This window comes from Drosophila ficusphila, unplaced genomic scaffold, assembly GCF_018152265.1.
Source record: "Drosophila ficusphila isolate 14025-0441.05 unplaced genomic scaffold, ASM1815226v1 contig_636, whole genome shotgun sequence".
Classification (NCBI taxonomy): domain Eukaryota; kingdom Metazoa; phylum Arthropoda; class Insecta; order Diptera; family Drosophilidae; genus Drosophila; species Drosophila ficusphila.
This window is the reverse complement of record NW_025064569.1, coordinates 1,827,519-1,848,330: the sequence shown is the minus strand read 5'-3', so window position 1 is coordinate 1,848,330 and position 20,812 is coordinate 1,827,519. Positions and strand designations below refer to the sequence as shown.

At 35.6% G+C, this 20,812-nt stretch overlaps 1 protein-coding gene across 1 annotated transcript; it reads left to right on the top strand.

Moving 5' to 3' along the window:
• The first annotated feature begins 14,815 nt into the window (after positions 1–14,815).
• On the top strand, positions 14,816–15,933 carry LOC122320572 (putative nuclease HARBI1). The gene is given in 4 exon segments (XM_043208763.1): positions 14,816–14,934; positions 14,989–15,415; positions 15,476–15,614; positions 15,617–15,933. Coding segments are annotated over 4 exon segments (1,002 nt in total).
• The last annotated feature ends 4,879 nt before the right edge of the window (positions 15,934–20,812 follow it).

Here is a 20,812-nt window from a genome sequence, read left to right as displayed (position 1 = left end):
CATATGTCAGATGTCACTGAAATAGCGAAGGCACTCGAAATGTTACGCCTAATTTTCTCGTAAATTCTGTCATACATATCAGGAACGATTTTTTGGGTAATATTAGTCCGGACTGGCAGTTTATAGCGGGGTAAAGCTTGTTCTAAGAGCCTGATAAATCCGGTTATTTCCACTATGGGCAATGGTTCGTTGTCGAGTGAAATCATTTCGGCTACTAAGTAATGGTACTTTATCGCTTTAGCATCATTTATATCCCAGACCAATTTCCTTTCGTAGGATTCTGTCATAGTCAGAAGCTTGTTCTAAGAGCCTGATAAATCCGGTTATTTCCACTATGGACAATGGTTCGTTGTCGAGTGAAATCATTTCGGCTACTACACTACTGGCCAAAATAATAAGTACATAGGTATAGGTATCATTTCTTGAGCCATAGCTTGAAAGCAATCGAATGCAGGGCTGCTAGTTGATTATATTTTGAAAGATTATAGTGTTGTAAAACATTTAAATCAAAAATGAAAAAGGGGAACCCCATTTATCCTGTGCTAAGCCTAAATTTGTTCTGGATGGTCGTTTTTGGTCTGGTCAAAATAATAAGTACACATCCATTATTCACAAATTTGAAAGGATTAAGTTTAGAATTGGACTACGGTATGTTGATTTTTAATGATTTGTTGCATTTTAAGTAAATTTGGGTTACAAAAAATTCATTAGATGGGCCGAAAAAAGCATTGTACCCCGGAAGAAAAGAAGATTGCCTTGAATCTTCAACAAGAAGGAAAAAGCCTACGAGAAATTGCGACAAGCCTTGGACGCTCGGTGTGTTTTGTTCAGAATGCCTTAAAATCGAAAGATCCTACCGAAAAACGAGGAAGAAAGAAGAAATCTTCCCAAACGACGGACACCCGCATCGTCAGTCTGGCAAAAAAGGATCCCTTTATGTCTTCCAAGTCCATTGCCGCTGAAATCGGCAATGAAATATCATCTCGAACGGTTCGGCGCAGACTTAAAGGTGCCGGCCTAACAGGACATATAGCCAGAAAAGTTTCTTTACTTCGGAAAAAAAATTTACAGATGAGGCGCCAGTTTGCACAAAATCATTTGGCATGGTCTGGACCAGAAGGTTCTAAAAAATGGAACAATGTGTTATGGAGCGACGAAACAAAAATAAACCTTTTTGGTAACGACTCTAGACGTTATGTACGACGCCCAAAAGGTAAAGAATTCGACCCCAGGTACACGAAGAAGACCGTTAAGCACGGAGGCGGATGCATAATGGTTTGGGGCTGTTTTTCTTGGCATGGCGTTGGTCCGATACATCGCATAACTGATGTTATGACCCGATTTGGGTATAAAAGCATACTCGCTGATGTTATGCTACCATATTCTGAGGAAAACATGCCTTTGAGATGGGTCTTTCAACAAGACAACGACCCAAAACACACCTCAAAGCTGGTCAAGGCTTGGTTTACCGAAAACGGAGTAAATATTATGAGTTGGCCAAGCCAGTCTCCGGATTTAAATCCGATAGAGAACCTATGGGAGCACCTAAAACGTCGTATCGGCACAAATACTTTTCGAAATGCCGAAGAATTGTGGACATTTTTTATGTTTTTTAGATATAATCAACCACAAACTTTATAAATGAATTGAAAAATGCCTATGTTAACTATTTTTATAATCTTATATATATATAAATGCTATAAGTAAAATTGAGGTTTTCTTTATGATCATTAAAAAAGTTTTACGAGAAGTTAAAGAAACCGTACACGGGTGTACTTATTATTTTGGCCAGTAGTGTAAGTAATGGTACTTTATCGCTTTAGCATCATTTATATCCCAGACCAATTTCCTTTCGTAGGATTCTGTCATTGTCAGATTTTGAGAGATAAAATAAGCTAGATTGATGAAAAAAATAAGCTAGAATAAGCTAAAAATTAAAAAAAGCTAAAAATAAGCTAACCATGGATAACATTAAAATAGTTGATTTTTTACTTTTATTGATACGATATTGATATGATATTTATATAACTATTGTAGTAAAGAAATAATTTCATCAGCTTCATCATTACATTCCATATATTTAGCGGATGATTGAACTAAGGCGATGTATTTCGTTGGAAGTTGGTAGTCATGGCAACATTTGCCATAACGTCGCAGTCCATATCTATAACATTAAACAAAAAATACTTAGTATATTTTAAAGAATTTAAAATTTCAAAAACAAATCTTATTCTTAATATTGCGTTCAAGCTTTTTAAACACATTTTGTTGCGCAACTTTGTTTTTAGATGTTCATTTGGCTGAATACCCTCTCAACCGCAGCATTCGCCTATGGCAGTGTAAGTACACATATGCAAAGCAAATAACGCCAGTTGCTCGAAAGCTTTGTTTTGGCCAGCATCCTTGTACATCAAAACTTCTAACTAAAACTCTATACCAACAAAAAAATACCAACAGCAAATATGACTTTTGTCCAAATTACCGATAAAAATTACCAAAAATTATAATACAATCGAAAAACAAAACATGTTTTGTTATAAATTTTTTTAAGCCGAAATTAGCTAAATGAAATTTGAAATAAGCCAGATTTTCAGCTATATGCATTTCAAGTATTTCTCAAGCTATTTCATTTTAAAATATGCTAAATCTAGCTTGAAATAAGCTTAAATGGCAACAATGACTGAAGATGGCTAAAGAAACTGTAGTAGGCTTGAAAGCGTCCTTGTCTTTATTCAAAGCACTAAATTTAACTGGATGTTTCGATTTTAAATGATTATTTATAGCAGAAGTACCTAGAATAAGTGACATAGTTAGGTATAAATAAATAAAGATAAAATAAGTAGGTCTACCATATAAATACTACTATACATAACATAAATCATTATCTTTACTTAAAATAATATGTGTCTTACAACTAGATACTCGTAAATAAATAATCAATAAGTTACAATTAAAAAAAGAAGAAAAAGAAAAAAAATTCAATAATTTTTCGCAACTTAAAAAAAATTTCTTCTTCTGTAATAAAAATTTCACTTTAGGTTGCTGAAAACCAGGGTTAATCATAACTTTTTTTTAGGGTTTTTTACATTAAACAAGAAGAGAATTTAATGCTGATACAATATCTTTTGTCTCGTTTCGACAAGACATTTTCCTATCTTTCCCGCCAATTAGGCAACATGGAAAAAAACGCACATCAAAGTTTTGGTTTTATATGTAGGGGAATGTTGTCAGGGTTGGGCCGTTGTCAGGGTCGGGACATCTCAATATTTCGAATATTCGTTCTAGAACAATCTGTTTGTGGGTGTCTAGAAACTTCTATCGGTCACTCGAAACTTTCCACGTGACTACTTATTTCGGGATTTCATTCTTCTACGCGTCGTTGCTCCGTGAAGAAAAAGTGCTCGAAAAAGTTTTTTTTACCTGGCCGAAAAATATCACAAGAAAACAACATGTCATCCGCAAGGTGAGCATAAAAATACGTTATATAGTTATTTTTTTACAAAATACTAAGATATAGTTTCATTGTGAGATATAGTTTGGCTATATCATACCATAATAGATTAATACCGCATGTCGTCAGGGTTGGGCCACTTGTGTAGTCAGGCTTGGGCCATCATAATTTTTACATTTTATTCGTGTATTTTCGATTTTTGTTGTAATATTTAAGTTTTTTGTAGCAAAAATATGCAAAATAAATTAAATAGATTTTCTTAAAAAAATATTTCGATGGATTGAAAGAAGATGAATCATTTTTATCTTTTTCTTTAGTGTTTCTCGCTACAAACGAAAAAACAACTCTGAATAATTTTTTATTTAGGGGAGCATGGGGCATTGTCGACAGTGGGGTAAAGTCGACACCCGTTCTTAAAAAAAAAACTATAAATCATATCGACGTAATTTTTTTACCGAATGTAGATCCTAAGAGCCCCACATTACCAACGAAGTTTGGTGGCATTCTGAGTTATGGAAAATTTGTTATTACGCCACATGTGTTTTTGGCACACAAAAGTAAAATTTTCCGATCGTGTGAAGTTTGGTTTTTTAAGAATTGTGCATTGCGAAGAGTTATCAAGGTATGTTGGCTTTATTCAGTAGAGTTCACAGAAGATATAAATGACACTCGTCATAAAATTTTATTAAATTATCATGATTTTTATGTAACTTGTTTGCAAAAATGTCGTGTGGGGCATTGTCGACACTATGTATGTGGGGAAAAGTCGACACCGACATTAAAGCGTGTTTGCCTTTGTGTACTGAACAAAATTGAATGCGTTGCAGAATTTTGGTCAACTTTGATACGTTTGCCGACCGATGGTATGCAATTATAAAAGGAAAACGGTTCCCGTAAGCGTGGAAAATATCATAACGGCCATCCACGCAGTACGATCGGAATGCTTAGCTGTAAAAAAGGCAGCTGAAAAATATGACATTCCCCGAGGAACATTAATTGATTGGCTGAAAAGAAAGTGATGGGTAGATGGCTGTATTTTGTAAACATTTTACTTATTGACGAATAAATTTTGATACCTGATGATTTTGTGTTCATTTTCTTCGAGTTTCAGGTATGTGTCGACTTTGCCCCAGGGGGTGTCGACTTTACCCCACGATTTTTCAATTTCTGAATTTGACAACACTTCAGATTTTTGGTTACCACACTCACCGCCTTGTTAATAGACCAAAAAACTTTTTGAATGTTATTAGCCAGATTTTTTTCGAATACGACGATATGCATTACATTAACAAAAAATATATTTTCACTATGAAAAAACGACTTTGAAAAAAAGTGTCGACAATGCCCCATGCTCCCCTACTGTAAAATCCCAAATAATTAAAAAAATGAACAAAATAATGTCAGATAAACCTGAATTCAATTTTATTCCACCACGTTACGATATTGTCAACGATTTTCTGAAGGTGGCCCAACCCTGACTACATGGCCCAACGCTGACTACATTTTTTTTTTTTTCAAACGCCTATAACTTTTTTTGATTTTGTTTTTTTGTTCTCTATTTTTGGTGAACACTTCCTCTTGCTTGTACCTTTCCAAAAATGTATAAACTTATTCTGAATTGTCATTGGTTCAGAAGTTATGGACATAGGTCAAAACATGGCCCAACCCTGACAACATTCCCCTATACCTGCTTGATGCTTGCTCACTATTTCTTCTGTAACTTCGTAATGTAATAAATATTGAATATTTTACGAAACTTGCAAGGTACTATTTTACTCGATATTAAAATTATTGCATTTATTATTAGATATGTACATACCTGCTTTTTTCCCTTCGCCGCCACGAGAAAAGTAAACATTGCATAGTAAACAAAGATCTAGCTTATTATTTTTACTGCTTATGGCAAAGTATTCCCATTAAGGTGATGTTTTTTTTACCAATTTCTCTTTGCTAATCTTTTTAATTTATTGAGAGCACAAATAAAAAGATAACCGAAAAACAAGCACGCACGTGTCTGCACTGCATGCAATTGACGTCAATGAATGATACAACCATGATACAATTATACAAGGTAGTATTATTGTAACTTCACTCATTAACGAAAAGACTCAAATCGAACCGAGTCCACCCGATCGTTCGCGCGACGTCTACGCAAACGACTAAGTTTTGCGAAGTTTCAACGGTCGGATATTCGGCGGCCGGATATCCGGCCAAATGGCCGGCCGAATATCCAACTAGCAGAAGTGGATGTTAGTAAAGATTGTTTCCAAAAATAAAAATGGTAATACGCCTGAAGGAAAGAGGTATGTGAATACTGTACCTGTAATATTACCAAGGGCACAAACTAATTTGCATAAGGGTCACAATGACGCTGGCAAAGGCTCAGTGCAACTAGCATCTTTTCTGGGACCGAGAAAAGTTTTTTTCTTAGCCAAGATGATAAAGCACACATACGCGTTGGTACTGGTAATTCATTTATCCACCTTTTTAGTTCATTATATACTAGCTATAATCATTATAAAGCAGAATCATAATGATACTATTCGACGTCCAAAGATTTTTTTAAATCTCTTCGTTTTAATAGCTGCCAACAAACAAAGCCCTCTTCTGATGCATATGGAGTATTCGATACGTCTACCAGACCATGATTGGGTAGTCGCGCCATCCCACAAGCTCATTCCATCAGTCTATGCCGGTATTCAGATCGAAGGAAATATGTTTGGGAATTCGAAAGCAGTTAGATACTCAGGATCACTTATGTAGCTGTAAGATCAGGAACACACTCTTCATCAACCGCCCTATCCCATGTATTGAAATTCCGAAAAATGTAGACTTGATCAGTGTTCGATGACATAGCTAAAGTCAAAAATGGTTCCGTAAAACAAATTTTCATTTTCAACGTGGACGCAAGAGTTGTGGCAACAGGGATTCACCGTTTGTCAAGCATGATTAGATGCATTGTATATTGCATTAGATGCATTATATATTGATTAGATGCATTGTATATTATTATTATATTAAAATTATCGATTATTTTTACTGTAAAGCTCTGATGACATAGAGGTGGAGAACTATCGATAGTCGGCGCCATCGATAGCCGACGATTGTTTTTCTCGAACCCTCGATAGTGTCGACAGTGCCATCGATATTCACCGATACTATCCTCCGACATTAAAATTGTTTTATTTTTACCAAAAATTTTGATTTAAAAATAAGAGTATGTTAATATTTTCCTCTTTGAGCCGGGTGCTTCTCTCAGAAACAATTTGCCCTGCCTTGCTGAACGCTCTTTCCGATTCTAAGGATGTAGCAGGAATGCAAAGGTATTTGCAAAACAGGCCTTTTATGAAGGGAAATCAGTTTGATTCACCTGGAATAAAAGTAAAATATGTAAATATTGATAATTTATAATTTGTTTTCGATTATACCTTAATCCATAACAGTGGGTCCACATTGGGCCACAGTGGGCAATTGCCCTCTCCAGATATTGCCTTTTAATAAGGATAGCATCCACTCGTGCGTTTCCGACTTTGCTATTTGATCGCTTACCCAAAAAATTAAATAATGTTTCCTGGGCACTTGTGCCCGGTGAAATGGTCAGATTATTTGAGGTCTCTTTGATTGAAGAATTTGCCAGTTCGATTTCAAAAAAGACTGATGCTTGTTCAGCGTTTAAAGCGTGCTGAAAACAATGGAAAGGCGTTTCTTTGTTGATTTTATTAATATGTTTTGGATAGTTTTTCCTTGCAAAGTTTGTAGCAGAGGTGAAACACTTTCGATTTTGCGGAAAAGTCCATATGCCATGGGTATGATAAGTGATATGGTTACATACTTTCCACCAGAAATTTTTTCACTTGCTGGAAGAAAGACAACATTTTTTCTATATGCTTTAGCACAAGTATTTCCTCAGCAGTAAATGGCTAAGGTGCATTTTTTGTTCCTAATAGGACTTTGGCAATGGCAATTTAAATTTTTCGTTAGCAATCGTGCTTTGTTTGAAAAATCTCACTATTGATTTGCACTTAGTAAACCAATCTTTTATGACTGCGTCATCAACTTTGAATGCATCTTGCATAACTAAGTTGATTGTGTGCGCAAAGTATGGCAGATTTCGAATTTGCAACATTTCACATGCTTTAAGCAGGGAGCTGGCATTATCAGTTACAATGCACACCGTCTTAGTTAAAATGTTCAATCTATTAAAATATTTCGCAAAGTATTTGCAATGTTTTGCGAACAGTGATTTGTTAAGTTTAACAGTTTTTTTTGTAGCCAAAGACGCTGTTTTTAGTTCATAGTTATAAATAAAATGACACGTCACTGTCAAAAAACTGGCATTGGCACTCGATGTCCACAAATCACATGTTATTGATACATCCGACACTTCCTAAAATATCAATGACAATTTGGCAAAGGTTTCCTTTTACAGATTGGACATAAACACCATCGATAGTGGTTGGGTCACTATCGAACGTGTGTGACACTATCGATTGCGGCTCGATAGCGGCCAACCATCGATAGTGTCGATAGCGCCATCGATAGTTCTCCACCTCTATGATGACACTAATGAGAAAGAAAAAGAGTGAATTGAAAAGTAGACGCGCCATAAAACACAAAATTGAAACGCAACGAATAAATATAATTTAAACTTGAATACCTTGTTTCACAGGATTCATTTGAATAAAAGTGGAAAAACAATCGATACAAAAAAAGAAGAAGAAAAATTTGCTTTCGCTGGTGAGACTGCAATTGACAATTTTCCTGTAGTGAGCGAATATTTGCCTCCAGATAATTCTGAAATTCAAGAATGTGATCTAGCCAAAAATTGGCGTCACGAGGTTTATGGATAGCCCCTGAACAGAAATTTCATAGGATCGGGAAAATATGGCCTCGTTTGCTAACCCTATCGGCTTACTTTTGTAGCGTCACAGGCATCACAGATGTCACAGGTAACGAATTAATAAGTCTAATATAGCAATAAAAGGGCATACGACTTAGTCGATAAACAATAGCTTTAAAGAGCCATCGTAAAGTGGTCGCTGCCATAGGCTAAAAATAAAAAATTGATTTTGAGCTATTATAGCGAAAACCGGTTTTACTATAAGCTGATTGTACAAAAATTTACGACGTAATATAGTCTGCTAGAATTTTTTAAAGGGACTTTCTACAAATAGAATGACAAAAGCTAACTTATTTTTATGCATTTTCAATTTGTCCGCAGTGGAGTGCACACACAAAATTGAAAAGTCTTAAATATATTATAAAACGCTTTTAAACCAAAAACGATTGGAAAGGATATTGTATTTAATGGTACAGTCAGCGCCACAAAAAAAGCTGCACTTAAAAAAATTTGGAAATTGTGCAGTCACTATGCTGGGGTTCCTCTAAATTTTATTCTCTGGGCATTATTTTTTTAGGCGGGTTTCCCTTGACTATTTTCGACATAATTTCGTCATTTGAAGAGCGCTGTTGCTTAAGTTGCTTTTGGTAGAATTTTTTTTGTAAAGACCCCTGTAAAATCATGCCAAAGCAAAAGCAGTTCACTGATCGCGATAAAGAAAAAATTATTTTATTGGCTAAACAAAATGTGTCAAATCGGCAAATAGCGGCTGAAACACATTTCAATGAAAGCTCAGTGCGTCGTTTTTTAAAAAAATATCGTGAGACAGATGAAATAAAAAGGAAAAAAAGGGACAGGTGAAAAAAAATACACCACGTCACGTGAAGATCGTTTTATTATGAGAACGAGCCTGCAGGATCGTTTCAAAACTGCAGCGCAGATAAGATCTGAGCTACATGAACAGTTTTCAAAAGATATTTCGGAGCGAACTGTTCAACGTCGGCTTAACTCTATGGGAATGCTCGCAAGATCACCTGCAAAAAAGCCACTTTTGAATCCGCGAATGAAAAAAAATCGTCTAAACTGGGCGAAGGACAAGGAAAATTGGACTGCTTCTGATTGGTCAAGAGTGCTTTTTTCAGATGAGTCCAAATTTAATCTCATTGGATCTGATGGAATCCTCAAGGTGCGCCATAGACGTGGGGAACGTTATTCTGAAAATTGCTGCATAGCCACAGCATTCACCGTATGTTATGGTATGGGGATGCATATCCAAATATAAAACGGAATCAATTTTAATGGTTTAGGGTATGGTCAATGCAGAAAAATACAAAGAAATAATTTTAAGAGGAGTTGTGCCTAGCATTGAGTCCATAAGTGAAGAAGAAGATGAACCCATTTTTCAGGATGATTCTGTACCTTGCCATCGAGCGCGATCTGTGAGTTACTCAGTGTCCGATTATTATCAAAACAACTTTTTCAGTTGAATTTAACATTTTTCTATCTAAAGATAACAAATTTGAAGGAAGAATTGGACATTAAGTCCTTAGATTGGCCAGGAAACAGCCCAGACCTTAATCCAATCGAGAATGTTTGGGCCTATATGGGTGCCAAAATAAGAAAGCGAAAGCCCAAAACTATGGAGGAGCTAACACATATTATAGAAAAAGTATGGATACACGATATAAAGAAGGAATATTTGTGTTCCATTTACGATTCTATGCCCAATAGGGTAAAATCTGTAATTAAGGCCAAAAGCGGCATTTCTAAGTATTAAGCTAAATTAAAAAAATATGCCTATTGTTAAATTGCCCAGAATTAAAATTTTTGTTATAGTTAGTAAGGTGTTCAATTGGAAAAACAAAGTTTTTGTTAAATTTTTTCATTATTATAAGTTTTATGATTTGTTTCCTTAAGTTTGCCATAATAGTGAAAAGTCGTTAAAACTAGGGTGAAACCAAAAAAAAACATTTTTTTAATATTAAAAACAAATTTCAAATAAAAATTGGTATGCACTTTTATTAACATATCATAAGTTAACTTGTTGAAAAAAAAATTGGGCGAATCCGCAATCATATAATGAAACAACAGGCCCTGAAAGTTGAAAATTCGTAAACCTTTAAAGTGCGGCTTTTTTTGTGGCGCTGACTGTATATACTTTACTTGTACAGATAAATACATATATAAAAAATTTGTGCTGTGTTTCAATGTTTATGTACAGTTTTAAGTATTTCCCCCGGTTGCCCCCAATTGAAATGTATGTGCCGTTATTTACTAATATTTAAAGATTATCAGGCAGGCTCCGGTTTTCACTTTTTTTTTCGTTTTCGTTTTTGGGCGAAAACGTACGTTTTCGTTTTAGGTGCTCCGGTTTTCACAAACTTTTTGTCATCGTTTCGTTATCGGAATTGTTCAAACAGCTGACTTTTTTTGGTCAAAAGTAAACAACGCGAAAAAATGACTTTTATATTTTCAATTGCCTGTTTTTTGATGCCAAAAGAAGGCAGAAATTGATTTATTTAAGAAAATCGAGACATCTTAGATGCAACACATGTGTTTTTAATATGTCTGACGATCGGTAAATTAAGTTGTCTTCAGTGGCGGATTAACCATATAGGCAATATAGGCAGCTGCCTAGGGCGGCAAATTTTTAGGGGCGGCAAATTTCGACTGTTAACACTACATAAAATACTACTTTTTAATAGACACAAACAATTTTTACTCTAAGGTCTTCAACTCTAACATATTGTTCAATATACTTCTTTTCGCTGCCGCGAACAAGCGGAAATTCAAAACGCACAATCATTATAACCGAAAATTACCGTGCGTTTGAATTTCCCGCGCGTTCGCGGCAGCCATCTTTGCGCCAATTCGCGAAGGTACGCTCCCGATGTGACCAGGCTCGTGTTATTGTTGTGAAGACATATGTGCAATATCGCGCAATCACATAAAAATTTCTTTTAAGCTTTCATCAATTTGAATTGAAAGATCAATATGTATATCGATAAAGAGAACAGTTATTTTTTAACTTTCAATAAAAATGAGTGACGGGCGAAATCGATTAAGCGGTGCCGAATATCGCAAGCAAGCCGCAAAAAGAAAAATAAAAGATGACGAGGTTATAGCAAAAACCAAAAAAATCTCCTCGTATTTCACGCTTCACGGAAGTCAAAGTGATGCGGGTAGTTCGAGTAGTTTGACCGTTGCTGAAAAAAGCCAAATTTCTGAAGAAACAACAGATTTCGCAGGTAAATTAAAGTTTCGAATTCCATGAATTTTTGTTCCTCTATAATTTACTATTTTTTTTAAATTCTTTTCTCATTATAATTGATTTAAGGTTATACTCCTGGTTTCTAGATTTTCTGTATTTTTGTTTAAAAAAATTTGTGCGCAGATTAAAAAGTACATAACATACATAAACATTTGAACAATTTTTTCAGAATCTACGGAAGAGATAGCATCAGACGTTCATAACAAGTCGAAATTTTTATTCAGCGATGACCCTGCGGAATGGCTTATAAATGACGAATTACGTGATCATATCGCTAAGTATAATTATAAGAGAAATGAACATCTGGATTTTTCGCAGTCAAAAAGAGTGAACAATAATATAACGCGGTCTTTAAATTCATCCATGTTCGAAAGAAAACTTGCGAATGGTGAAAAAACTTCCCGTGTCTGGTTAGTATATTCTGGAAGCAAAGGATCGGTATATTGTGCTCCATGCCTTCTTTTTGGCGGTCAATCTGCTTTCTGTGAAAAAGATGGATTCAGTGATTGGAAAAATGCGGGCGTAAGAATGAGTCAACATGAAAATTCTGAAAAGCATCAAACTTCTTTGAAAACTTTGAAAGATAGAGCGAGTGCTTTTGGTCGAATCGACAAAACTCTGCTCGCAGAATATGACAAAGAAATAGGTTACTGGAAAAATGTTTTGAAACGAGTCGTCGCTGTCATTAAGAGTTTAGCTTCACGTGGATTGCCTTTTAGAGGGCACGAAGAAAAGTTTGGTTCTTTTCACAACGGAAACTATTTGATGCTTTTAGAATTGATAGCCGAATTCGATCCATTTTTGAAAGAGCATATTTCGAAACTTGGAAATAAAGGCATCGGTAGTACCAGTTATCTGTCCAAAACAATTTGCGAAGAGTTCATCCAAATATTAGCTGATAAGGTATTAAATGTAATCATTCAAGAGGTCAAATGTGCAAAATATTACTCTATCATTGTTGATTCCACACCTGACATTTCACATGTGGATCAGCTGTGTCTTTTACTGCGTTACGTGAAAAAAGACGGTATGCCAGTAGAGCGTTTCGTGAAATTTTTACAAAATGCGGGCCACAAGGCTGTCGAAATGGAAAATGTTGTAATTTCTACTTTGGGTGATTTACAAATTGATATCAAAGATTGTCGAGGTCAGTCGTATGACACAGCCCGAAATATGTCCGGTATTTATGCGGGATTGCAACAATTGATCAAAAATCGTAACGAATACGCTGAATATGTTCCCTGTGCAGCTCATTCGCTTAATTTAGTTGGAAATCACGCAGTTGAAAGTAGTTCCACAGCTGCTGCTTTTTTTAATGATCTTCAAAGTTTATATAACTTTTTCTCAGCATCTACGAGTCGTTGGGATATTCTCCAATCTTACTGCAAGAAATCTTAGAAAATTACTGTGAAATCTCTTTCATTAACACGTTGGTCAGCTCGCAACGATGCCGTTCGCACTCTCGATCAGTATATACTGAAATACTTCAAGCTTTGTATTACATAGAAAACGATCTTTCACAAAAAGCTGTTACACGAAATGAAGCCAAAGGTATTAGGACTCGTTTCGAATTGCTTGAAACAGCTTTTATGCAATCTTTTTGGAGTTTTTTACTTTCCAAATTCAATGCTGTGAGCAAAAAATTACAATCCACGCTTACCAACCTGAATGAAGTAGTTCAATTGTATCAAAGTCTTATAAAAGTTGCAAGTGATGCACGTGATGCACGTGATGATTTTGACTTTTTTGAAAAAAAGCATTCGAGTTGTCAGTCAACCAAGAATACAAAACACTTCAAGGCAGGGTTAAACGTCGGAAAATTTATGAAGATGAAACAGGAACAGAGGAGGTAACATTGCTTGGAAAAGATGACTTCAGAGTCAACACGTACAATGTCATCTTTGACAATTTATTATTTGAATTACGTGAAAGGTGCCAAAAATATGAAGAAGTTTGCGATAAGTTCTCTGTTTTGATTGATTTGAAAAACATGAATAATGTGGAAATCCGTGAAAAAGCAAAAGCTTTGCAAGAAGCATTCAATGAAGATTTGGAAAGTTGTTTGGATGATGAATTGATTCATTTCAAAGCATATCTTGAATGTGATCTGGGTTTGAAAACACACACACCTATTGAAACTTTCAACTTTTTCAGATGTAAAGATCTTGCCGAAGTGTTTCCTAATGTCGACATTGCTTACAGAATTTTCCTTTCCATGGCTATCACAAACTGCAGCGGTGAGAGATCGTTTTCTTGTTTGAAACGAGTTAAAAATTACTTTAGATCAACTATTGGACAAAATCGCTTGAATTCTTTGGCTTTGTTGACAATAGAAGCGGAAGTTTTACATGAGGTAGAATGCGATGCAATCATTTCTGATTTTGCGATTCGTAAAGCACGACGTAAGAACACATAAGCCAAATAAACGAACAAACGCACAGATATACAAATACTTATGTTAATATGTACAACTGACACAAAAGGTGATATTAATAAAGAATTCTGAACCATCACTACCTGCTTCTTTGATTAAACCCATATTCCTAATGTGGAAATTCATGCAACCGTGTAACACAAGGTCAATAAAACAATGATATAAAGGTAAAAATTAGGCTGCAGTCTAGGGCGGCAAAATCAAAACTGCCTAGGGCGGCAAATTGTCTTAATCCGCCCCTGAATATGACGTATAACTCATTACTGCGTCTAGCATTCCAGTTTGAGCCCGATATTGAGTATTATGCTCACTCAAAAGTGGTAATTGCTGCTATGGACAAGGAATGTCCGCATTGTCATGCTCTGAAATTTAAAAATGATCCAGCTGGGATGTGTTGCGCGTCAGGAAAAGTGCAACTACCAGAAATTGAAACACCACCTGCACCATTGAACGGCTTACTTATCGGCACGGATCCAGATTCTAACGTGTTCCTGAAGTCAATTCGAACATTTAATTCATGCTTTCAAATGACATCGTTCGGAGCAACAGAAATAGTTCGAAACATAAATGCAAAACTGTTTAATAGTGTTACTGTCGTAATTGTTTAATTAATAATATATAACTGTCAGGCAGGCTCCGGTTTTCACTTTTTTTTCTCGTTTTCGTTTTTGGGCGAAAACGTACGTTTTCGTTTTAGGTGCTCCGGTTTTCACAAACTTTTTGTCATCGTTTCATTATCGGAACGGTTCATTTTTTCATCGTTTCTCACTGTTCAAACTGCTAAATTGTTTTTTTGGTCAAAAGTAAACAACGCCAAAAATGCCTTTTATATTTTCAATTGCCTGTTTTGAAGCCAGAAGAAAACAGAAATTGATTGATTTAAGAAAATCGAGACATCTTAGATCCAACACATGTGTTTTTAATATGTCTGACGATCGGCAAGTCTCATTCACAGATATTTAAAATACCTCTAGTAACTTAAAATTTTACAGGTTTGTTAAATCATTTAGGATTGACAAAAATACTTTCAAAAGCATTTTAGAGACAGTCAAGCCACATTTAAAAGTAACCACACTGTCACACTCAATGCAATTGGCTGCTGTGTTGCGATACCTTGCTACTGGCTGCTACCAGCTTTCAGTGGCCAAGGACCATCATATAAACATTGGGCGAAGCACATTCGGAAAGATTCTGCACATATTTATTCCGTTGATGGACAGGCTTCTATGTAAGGATGCTATTTCCCTTCAGATGTCCAGGCAACAAATGCAGAAATATTCCGAATACTTCTTCAAAAGGTATCAACTTCCAAAAATAGTCGCCTGTGTGGATGGAACTCACATAAAAATTCAGAAGCCTGTAAACAATTCCTCTGTTTTCTTTAATAGAAAGGGTTATTACAGCATGAACGCCATGATGGTAAGTATATCGGTCAAATCTGTTAATTGAAGTTATGTAAAAACCTTTTTATTTCCTGAGGTTTGCAACTATAATATGGAGATCATCGCCATTGATGCCACACACCCTGGGTCCTGCCGTGATTCTTTTATTTGGAACCACTCCGACATCAGGGAATATTTTTCCAGGACTATAAACGGGTTTTTTGTTTTGGCGGATTCCTAGAGAGTTTCGTTTTAACTCCCTACAGGAGCACAGAGATTGGGACGCATCAGCATACTTTTAATTTAAGACATACAGGAGCCACGAATATTATCGAACGGACAATTGGGGTGCTTAAAAGCCGTTTCCGTTGCCTGCAACGATGCTTAAATTACGAGCCAGTTTTTTGTTGCCATATTGTCAATGTATGCTGTGCCTTGCACAACATTTGTAGAAGACGAAATGTGTCAATTACTGAGGACTTTTATTTTGACGACTCTGTCTCTTCCAGTATAAACTTAATACTGATTGTTCCTCTGCTGCAAACTTCTGAATAAAATCTAAAAAAACCCTGCAAGTTTATATAAATAAAACATCTTTACATTTACTTATTTTATTTATTCTCCTAGTTTTTTAATTATTTCATTGAATTTTGAGAGGAGCTCTCTCTTCAACTCCATGTCCTCCCGTTGCAGAGCCTCCATCCTCTGAAAGTGCTCGGACATGGAGTTGCTCAACTGCGACAGAACTTCGAGCTGTGCTGCGCAAAGGGTTTGGAGATCATGTTCAGGGCCACGCCGACGCTTTCGGCTTGGCTCCTCGGCTACCGGGTCCTTATCTGGGGTTTCTTCCTCCTCCCCTTCTAAATCAGGGTTCACGGTGTGCGAAACTCCATGTGATGGCCCAGCCACTCCCTCCACCATTTCGTACAGGCCGCAGATTTTGGCCACCTCCTCCTCCACGTCCGTTATAACCTGCTGCGAGTAAGGACCACCGCCAGTGGCCCTGGCCTCAGCCTTGTTTTTGGCTATCTTCTTTCGGATGTTGGACTTCCAGTCGCACCAAACCTGGAATATTTTTCTTTGATATATTAGCTTTCTTTTATATAGTAATTAATAGTCATACCTTCTTCCATCCTGCAACGTCTTTAATGGGAGGGCCAATTGCGTTCAACGCGCCAGCAAGATCTGCCCACTTCGCCTCTGCAGCCACTCGATCTCCTTTGACAAAGCCCCGGGCCAGATCTGGCTTGTCTTTCATGAAATCCAGGATAATTTCGTCCTGGAGCGACGACTTATGCTTCCCCCTAAAAACAATAGCTTTGCATTTAGTTTTAAATACACGAATTAAGTTGTCTTACTTACATTTTCAAAATTTCAAATAAGCTGTTCCCAGAATAAGGGGCTGCCACCTTTTTTGCAGTTTTCATTCCACTATTCTCAACCACATTTTTACTGCACTTTTGCCATTTAAGAAACTAAATTAATCATATTTATTTATAAAAAGCTTATTTAACTTTTCTTTACAAATATTTTTTCTTCGTTTTCATTTTATAAGTATTTTTAAGTGGGTGTTTCGTTCCACTACAAGTACGGCAGCATTGTCGATAACTTTTGGCAATAGATTTATCGGCCCCTTAGCAAAACGAAATTTGTTGCTGCCGACGGCAAATATTTTATGTATGAAATCAAGATGGGGTCAGAAAATAATTATTTAAAAAATAAATACGAATTAGATTGACCTATTGATGATGTTAAATGAACATCAATAGACCAAGGAGTCAACTATTTTTTTCTTTTTGCAATTAAGAACCGATCTAATGTAGAAAAAGGCATTTACTTTTCATTTCGACAAAAAAAACTTGCCCGTTTTTGAAAACGAAAAAGTCTTGTGAAAGTGAAAACGGAAGCACCAATTCTCGTTTTCGAAAACGAAAACGAGAGAATCTTGTGAAAGTGAAAACCGGACCCTGCCTGTATAAGTAGTAAATTATAATAACTTAAAAATAATGTTTGCTCTTTGTTATTTTTATATTCCCTCATGGTTTACAGCGCTCCGGATGACTTTATAATACATAAGTCTAAAACTGAGTAAATTTTGTACAGAAATTATAAAGTCAAAACAACGTTTGCCGGGTCAGCTAGTTTTTATATAAAAATTACTCAATAACTTTTATTTTCAATTTTTATTATATAAATTGAAAAGTAAAAATTATTCGATAACTTCTAATTTAAAAATTGAAAATAAAGATTGAATCTATATATCTTTTGATCCGTAGAAGCCAGATCCAATATATATGAATATATATGATCTACACATCAATACCTTTCAGATGGTATATAATAAGTATGTATATACAGTCGAGTCCCGATAATTCGAAATGGCAAGGGGATCACTTTTTTTTACGAATTAGACGGGAATTCGATTTATCGAGATTTTTTTCAAGGGAACAGAATTTTGGTAATTGTTTACAAGTGCGGTGCACGGTAAATACAGCTTTAAAAAATAAAGTAAAATATGGAATCGATGTGTTTTTTTCTAAAACTTCGAAATCCGTTGGCGGAGATTAAAAATTTTGCACCGTTTTTTTGTTATTAACAATTAAAGATTCGATTTGTAGTACAAATTCGGATCTGAGTAGGGGAGAGTGGGGTAATGTCGTCAGTGGGGCAAAGTCGTCACTCGCTATTATCTTAAAAAATATAAGGGCTACCAACCCAATTTTTTTAGCGTAAGTGTATTGCACTATTCCTACATTACCAACGGAGTTTGGGAGAATTATAGGTTATGTGTAATTATTTATTCATCAGAAAGTGTTTCGGAGCCTCAAAAGTAATTTTTCTCCGGCGCAGAACTTTTTTCTTCCAAGTACATTTTTGATCAAAGAAGTATAAAGATGAGTTATTATTGTTGAGAAATGTTTGGCGAACACGAGATGGTAGGTTGTGTAACACCTGATTCGAGTTTCGATTTGTTATTCATGTTTTTATCAAAAAATGTCGCGTGGGGCATTGTCGTCACTCAACGGGTGGGGCAAAGTCGTCACTGTATTATCTCAGACTGAAATACAAACTCGTATCAATTTATTATTGTTTTGTGATTGTTTATGTAAAGTATTAAATATAAAATATAATTTCTCCAAAATGTTCTTCAAAAAAAATAAAATTCTAAAAAGAGGTCGCCCAAAGAAAAATCTTTAAGAAATTCTGATTTTTGCTTTCTATCCTTCACTTAGATCTGAATGTGTCAAATTTTTGCAAAAAATAGGTATAGTGTTCCACTTTTTTATATGTATGAATATCAATAAATGTGTGTTTGACAAGTTGAAATAGTTTTGTGCACATGGGTTCCTATATTTGCATTCATTATTCTATGTGACGACTTTGCCCCAGGGGGTGACGACTTTGCCCCACGATTTTTCAATTTTCCAATTTTGACTTCTTTCAGATAACAGTTTCGTATTAATAAACAAGTGAGAGGATGTCCGAAATACTTACTGCATTTTATAGCCAGATCTTTTCCGAATCCAACCATGTATATTACATGATAAAAATAAATTATTTTATCAACAAATTACGCAATTAAAAAAAAAGTGACGACAATGCCCCACTCTCCCCTAACCGTATTTGCAATAATCCGCGACTAGACGACTGCAATAATCGGCACATCACATGCAAATACGGTCACTCAGATCCGAATTTGTACTACAAATCGAATCTTTAATTGTTAATAACAAAAAAACGGTGCAAAATTTTTAATCTACGCCAACGGATTTCGAAGTTGTAGAAAAAAACACATCGATTCCATATTTTACTTTATTTTTTTAAGCTGTATTTACCGTGCACCGCACTTGTAAACAATTACCAGTTTTTTTTATGAATTATCGCGATTTTCGATTTAGCGGGGTACGAATTATCGGGATTCGACTGTATATACATATACAGTATGTCAAGAAACACTTTACACAATGAAAATAAACTTTATTTTTCGACTTTGGATTAAACAAGAAAGGAAGCTAGCTTCGGCAAGCCGAAGCTTATATACCCTTGCAGTCGTCAAACATATCGAACAAAATACCTAAAGGCTAACAACATCGAAGCTATGACGACTTTTCTATTAATTTTCCATATTTTCGACTATTGTTCATATGGCAGCTATATGATATAGTCGTCCGATTTTGATGAAATTTCTTTCTCGGTTCAAGGGTAGTTCATAAAGTCGATGTTGAAAAAATCATGCTCGTGGAATAAAAAACAACAACGTTATGATTATTTTGCCATTATTTCTATATATATTTTTAGATCTTTCCTATGGCAGCTATATGATGGGGTTATCCGATTTTGATAAAATTTAATCCGAAATTTAATAACCGTTAGAAAACGCCATCTTTAAGAATTCAAGTCGATCTGATCAAAAACAACGGCGTAATAATTTTTTATCCTTTATTTTTTTTGACCTCTTGTATGGGAGCTATCCGATATAGTCGGCCGATCTGGCTCGTTCCGACTTATATACTGCGTGCAATGACTACACAACTTTTGGGAAAGTTTCAGCGAGATAGCTTTAAAACTGAGAGACTAGTTTACATAGAAACCGACAGGAGGACAGACGGACAGACGGACAGACAGACAGACAGACAGACGGACAGACGTACATACATATTACGATTCAGATGGTGATGCTGATCAAGAATATATATACTTTATGGGGTCTGAGGTGTCTCCTTCACTGCGTTGCAAACTTCTGACTGAAATTATAATACCCTTTGCTCTGCAAGGGTATAAAAATAAGTACCTTCCAGTTAATTTCATAATTTTTTTTTAATACACAACGATTCTTCGTGGCTTGCTTAATTAATAAGTGAAAAAACAAAAACATAACAATTCATAGGAAAATAATAATTAACTTAAACATGAATATACACATTTTTCATCCTGTCAAGAAACTCTTTACACAATACTAATTATCGTAATTTAAATATAAATATTAAGAAACTTATACATTTTAAATTTAGTTTTAGTATTTTGTATGACCCCCTTAGCATTAGAAACAAGCTGGATACGTTTTTTCATTGAATTGATCAACTTTGGCATATCATATACCAATGGTATTTTTTCCCACTCCTCTATTACCGCCGTTTTGAGCGCTTGACGATTTTTGGGCTGCCTTGTTGCCACTTTTTTCTTTAGGAAGGCCCACAAATTTTCGATAGGGTTAAGGTCGGGGCTCTGGGGGGGTGTATCGATAACCTTACCACAGTTGTAAAGGAGCCAATTCCGCACATTAAGCTCCTTGTGCTTGGGATCGTTATCCTGGTAGAACTTAAATTTGGGCTTATTGTCGGAAATAAAGCCAAATTTTTCAGCACTGGGCTTTAAATGGGCCTTTAAAATTCGAAGATATTGCTCAGCATTCATAGTATTTTCTATGAATGCG